This window comes from Pterocles gutturalis, unplaced genomic scaffold (assembly GCF_000699245.1).
Source record: "Pterocles gutturalis isolate BGI_N339 unplaced genomic scaffold, ASM69924v1 scaffold28992, whole genome shotgun sequence".
Taxonomy (NCBI): Eukaryota; Metazoa; Chordata; class Aves; order Pterocliformes; family Pteroclidae; genus Pterocles; species Pterocles gutturalis.
In genome coordinates, this window is record NW_010113663.1 from 4,335 (window position 1) to 10,163 (window position 5,829).

Consider the following 5,829-nt stretch of genomic DNA (forward strand, 5'->3'; position numbering starts at 1 on the left):
ACAGGGTCAGTGTTCGGCACATCCCGGCGAGCCAGGAGTGTGGCATCCCCTGTCCTGTTCATTCTGCTGCAGGCAACAGCTGGTGTCGGTGAAACAAACCTACCAGTACCCAGACACCCAGCCTGGGGACACGGATGTCTTCTCCAGAGAGCCCTTCATCGTCTGGTTCCGGTCTCCAAAAACTGGTGAGATGTTTCAGAAACAAACCATCCTCCCACTGGCGAGTCTCATGAAGCAAGACAGCGCTGGGTGGACCCAAGCGCAGGCAAAAGGGGCCGCATCCTGCCCCCACACTGCATTTCCTTGCAAAAGCAGCATTTCGCCCTTGGGGCTGCTGCCTCCAGTGTCACCCAGAGCTCAGAGCACACCACAGCCCTGGGAGAGCCTCCGCCGCTGCCACGGGGGTGGTTTGGCCGGTGGGCTGCGTGCTGCCATGGGTGCGGGAGCAGGTTTGCACAGCACCTCACCACGGCACGGCTCAGGCTGGGCTGGGCAGCTGCTGGGGACCCTCTGCAGTCACCCAGCAAACGCCTGCGATCCACAGCCAGAACAGAAGCTGGTTCTGCTTCAGAAAACCCTCCTGGCTTCCACGCCATCTGTTTCTTTGGGATCTGTGCTGTGTTTAACCAGTACGTTTTTTCCCTGTTCTTTCACCTTGTTTTTCAGCTGTCAAAGAGTTTGTCATGGTCCCTCTGCACACCACGCCGGAGACAGCAGTGCGGGAGATTGATGAGCTCTATGACGTGTATTTAGACATAAAACAGCGCTGGAAAACCGAGGTTGGTGGCCACATCTACACCAATAGCAGCATCTGTGGGATGCAGTCACCTGGCACGCTGCTCACCGCCTGGTGACATTAAACCCTTGATAACAAGCCCCAGGTTTTGAGTTTCTCTTGCATTTTCATTGAGTTCTCTACATTTTAATCAGTAAACTTGATCTCCTAACAAAACTGCTGCTTTATCGGCTTGCTTTGGTGGTGTGCCCAGCAGAGAGGAGAAGCCCCAGCGCCCCCAGTGGGCTCCCACTCTTTGAACTGGGAGGGCTATTGGGAGCATCCCTTGACCCTGACGGTCCTCGCTGCTCTTTCTTTGAAGAACTGTCCTCGTAAATGCTTTTGAAAACCCTCCTGCTTTCCAGAACTTCATCTTCATGGGGGACTTTAATGCTGGGTGTAGCTACGTTCCCCAGAAGCAGTGGAAGAACATCCGGCTGAGGACTCACTCAGAGTTCGTCTGGCTCATTGACGACAAAAATGACACAACAGTGAAGAACAGCACAAGCTGCCCGTACGACAGGTGAGAGGTCCACTGCCAAACCAGTCCCTCTTTGTGACTCTCTGGGAAAAAAAAAAAAAATATAGGGAAAGGTGTCAGTGAATGTCAGATAAAACAAACGTGCACAAGGCCTTCAAAGATAAATCAGCGTCTGGGGGAAACGAGCTCTGAGCCCTTCTAGGCAGGAGCACAGAGCACTTGGCAGGCTGGTGGCAAGCAGTTTTGCAGAAAGGGCAAGATTTCATGCAAGAACCAGCCGTTGCCGTGGCTGAGGTGGAGGTAAATGCTGGGCACTGCACAGCGCTCGTGCCTGCAGAGCCCTGCAGCCGCCCAGGCAGAAGGCACTGCTGCCTCCTCCACGCCAGCTCTTGCGTTCCTAACTCGGATTGCCAAATGCAGAGTGTGGTCCTGCTCCGGAGCTGGGACCCCTCACCTTCCCCTGCTGCTACGGGCCGCTCCCTCGGCAGGACGATACAGACATCAGCTTAGGAGAGCCCAGAGTAAGTCAAGCCTTAAACCGCTTGCAGAACAAGCTTTGGGATCAGAGCAGGACCTCACTGGGACGCCAGTCATTGGTGTCCTGTGGTTTTTGTACCCAAAGTATGGCTTTGAACTTGGCAGCACTGCTGGAGTGGGTTTGGATGCGAGTCATTCACCGTTGGCTTCCAAGGCCAACGCAAGGTGCTCAGGTGTTTCTTTCCCAAGGACAGCAACCAGCCCAGCCCAGCAGAAAGCGGGTGCTGGCACCTCTAAGCCCATGGGAAAGGACACACGCTGTGTCACTGTGACCCCACCAAGGCCACCCCCCTGGCCGCTGGGTGCAGCTCGGTGCCCTGTGAGAACACCCCGTTCCCTCGCTCCTTGCAGGATTGTGGTCAGCGGGCAGAAGCTCATCCAAGCCATCGTGCCAAACTCTGTCACCGTCTTTGATTTCCAGAAGGCCTTTCAGATGACCGAGGAGCAGGTAGGCGCCGCATGGCCTCTGCAGCCGCGGGGCGAGGGCTGACCTGGGAGCACAGTGCCAACGGCATCCAGGCGGCTGTGGACGTGGTCTCGTCCATAAACCTGTGGCACCCTCCCAAAGGGCTGGAACGCTCCCATTGCACCTCCCCACATCCACGGCTGCGCATCCACCCTCGCTGCCACCCCTGGGCATGGGCTTGGGAAGGGCGCAGGCAGCTGGCTCCCAGCCCCTCTGTGCCCTTGTCTTGCAGGCGCTGGGGGTGAGCGACCACTTCCCCGTAGAGTTTGAGTTAAAAACAAGAGGCGGCTTCTTCAGCTGGCTGAAATCGCAGTTCTCAAGGAAGAGGACAACAAGAAGGAGCTCCAGCCCCTGAGCCTGCCGAGTCCTCTCCCGTGGCGTGGGATACGTGGATGCCAGCAGAGCTTGTAGAGGACTAGTGCAGATATACTCACAGGAATTGCAATATTTAGTGGAAAAAAAAACCCAAATATTTTGTTATACTTCACATATTTTGTGTAAGAAGGTGAATTAAACCTTCAGGTTATTATCCTTATTGTACACAAAAATAAATCAGCCAGAAGCAGCACGCTAGACTCACCGTACGGATCGTAGATGGAAGGAACTACTGCAAGGGTGAAATATTCCAGTGTGCTTTATCGGGAGAGGGCTGATGGACAGGGATCTCCACGCCTTCACGCAGGCTCTGGAGCTCTGCCGTTCCTCTGCAGGGTCAGGGGGATTGCAAAGACCTTTCTGCATCGTGCGTGTGTGTGTGGATGCTGCAGAGCTGCAACCGGAGGAACGTGGGTCTGTGCCTGGCGATTTGCAATGTGAAATATCGCTGAGCTTAGAGGAGTTGCTTGGGCTGGGTTTGAAACTGCTCACAGCATCCATGGCTTGGGGAAAGAGAGAAAGGAAAGACAGAGGGACAGGCAGTGAGAGCCCCTTTGCTGCAGTAGCCCAGGCAGGGAGCAGCTGGACCGGAGCACTGGCGGTTCCCAGCCCTGCCAGCTGCTGTCACCCTGCCTGCAAACCGCGGGCGAGAGGTCCTGCGGGTCCCAGGTGACAGCGCTGCCAACAGGGAGCATCAGCAAAACTGAAATAAAACCTGCTTGCAGCATCCTGATGTGGAAGCAAGCTGCATCTCCCTCCGTGGCATCCCAGAGCTCTCCGATGAACCAGACTGCAATGGGGCACCAATCTGTTCTCTCAGCTCAGCCCACAGGCTGTTCTTAGTGCAGAGCAAATCCCGCCACACAGATGGCATCTGGAAACTGGGAGCAATCCAACCGTTAGTAGAGGCAAATCCTCATCTCCCTTCACCAGTGCCCCCGGTTTGTCCGCCGGTGGGCAGGGAGGGCTGGCCAAGGCGGTGTGCTGCCAGGGGAGGAAAACCTTTGGCCTTTGCCAAACTCGCTGCCTGGGGAGAAAGAGTTTGAGGAAAGAAACGAAATCGAGAGGAGATTATCCCAGGGGGGTGCAGGCAGGGCAGACAGCAAACTCCCCAACTTTCAGCAGCTATTTAGCTTGAAACAATCCAGCGTTTCACCAGCGCCCTCGGTTGCGCTCCTGTCAGGGTGAAAGGAAAGAGCCTGATTTAGAACAAATATTTGCAGAGGGATTTTTATAGAAGTGCCACCGTGTGGCTGACAGCAGCGATGGTTCGTGTGAAGGCTGAGATCAGCCTGAGCCTCTGGCCTCGCATCTCAGCCCACCCCCTCCTCGGCTTGGGCTGTCAGACAGCAGCAGCGTGCAAAGGACCAAGTCACGTCCCAGGAAAGCACTAATGGACACATTCAGTCGCGAAAAATATGTAATTACAACTAAGCTTTACTGAAAATCTTTGTCCTGATCTGTGACACTGAATCTAGTCCTTCCCCCAGCATTTGGGGATCCGTGGTGTGGGCAGAGAGCAGCGGCTGCAGCCTCGGGCAGGATGGGAGCGGCCGTCGGTGCGGAGGTGCTGTCGCAGAGGCTGAGCACCTGGGCAGCAGAGACACCTCAGGGCAGGGTTCTGCTCCTCCACGGAGAGCTGGGATGCACTTCTGTGGGACCCGAAGCAGACAGACAGCACCTGTGCTCGGTTCACAATGTCTGATAGGGGCTGGGCAGTGTCCAGAGCTCGTGCAGTCAGATGGTTAGTCTCTACGCAGCGAAACACACGACGGATCCCGACAGCGGACGCGGCTGCAGCCAGCGAGCATCACTCACTCTGCTGGAGAAGCAGCATTGGGATAATAATTTTTACCAGCCAGCTGTGCATTGCTGGTGTTCCCTACTCAAGCAAAGCAGACGTTTTATCTGTCTCTGAGTTAGCAAATGCCTTTCCTCGGCTGTGATTGCTGCTCTTTCCTGGCCATTTCATTCCAATACACAGGGAACCCTTCAGGTTCCACCACAGTGTAACTGTACGATAGGTTAACTAACCCAGTATGTCTGCAATGTTTCTAAATCCTTCCCTGGCATTTCTTGCTCCTACAGCACATGTTCCTGAGGATCAGAGGAAAGGCAGTGGCTTCATCTTTGTTAGACCCTCAAGCCGTGTCGTCCCCCGGCTGGCCGAGCCCAGGGACAGGCGTCCTGCTCCAGAAGCACTCGGCGTGTTTCTGCACGCTCTTAGAAACAGCTTCATGCAAGCAGACACAGAGTTTGAGTAAATATTTCAAAAAAAGCACAAAGGTCATGTGAGCTTTCATTAACTTCACCAACTTGGGGGACTTCCATGACTTTGTGAACAGTGATCAGCTTGGGGCGTTGTTTTCTACTGCCACTCACAGGGTTACCAAATATGTCCAGGCTTGTGCAGATGCTCAGGTCTTTGTCAAGGCTCTGAAGCCTTGGAACCCTTATCTGGTGTTTCCAGGTGTCCCACAGTGCCCTGAAAAAGTATTTCTGATCAGGTTTATGTCACCTGGAAACCACAGCCACATCCCCTGCCAGTCGGCTATCCGGGCAGGGCACCCGCAGTCAGAACTTGGTCTCTGCTGAACAAAGCTCTCGTGATCCGTTTCTCTTCTATTTTCAAGGACCGAAAGCAAACAAAGGGCTTAATTCAACTCTGGAGAAAAAACGATCCTTTGACTTCAGGGGGGAGCAGAGCTGGAACCAAAATGGAATTTTTAAACCGCCATGGAGCAGATGTTCTGTGTTACAGCTACAATAGCTTCTGCGGAACAGTATCTGCAGAGTCCTCCTGGGACCCTGTGCAACGCCGTTAATTATCCAGCTATTGTGGATGCACATCAACGTCGTAACATTTCAGATGTCTCGTGTTAACATCATGGCTTTTAAAACATGATTTACAGTTAAAAACAAGTGGGTTTGCTCTCTGTCCTGAGAAGAACAGGACAAGACTTAACTAAAAAGGCGACCTGCCGAGGTGTCCGTGGGGGAGTCTCTGGAGCAGCCCCTCGCCCCCGACCCTTCCCCGGGGTCTGTGAGCACGAAAGGCTCACGTGACTCTGCCTGGACGCAATTGCTCATGGCACTGGGGGTTTCTAAATTAAGTGGTGTCCCAAGCTTTTCATGGAGTAATACGGGTTTATTCCTAAATACCACCATCACCTTGGGTTTTCCTCATCGGCTCTG

The 5,829-nt window shown here is 54.2% G+C and overlaps 1 protein-coding gene across 1 annotated transcript in view; it reads left to right on the plus strand.

Moving 5' to 3' along the window:
• The window catches only part of DNASE1L3 (deoxyribonuclease I-like 3), a 5,673-nt gene extending 3,059 nt beyond the window's left edge, over positions 1-2,614 (plus strand). Inside the window, exons 3-7 of the mRNA XM_010074592.1 lie at positions 73-185; positions 667-779; positions 1,141-1,298; positions 2,145-2,241; positions 2,492-2,614. Of these exons, the coding sequence (XP_010072894.1) occupies positions 73-185; positions 667-779; positions 1,141-1,298; positions 2,145-2,241; positions 2,492-2,614 (604 nt within the window). The remainder of the gene's footprint in view (positions 1-72; positions 186-666; positions 780-1,140; positions 1,299-2,144; positions 2,242-2,491) is intronic.
• Positions 2,615-5,829: the final 3,215 nt, after the last annotated feature.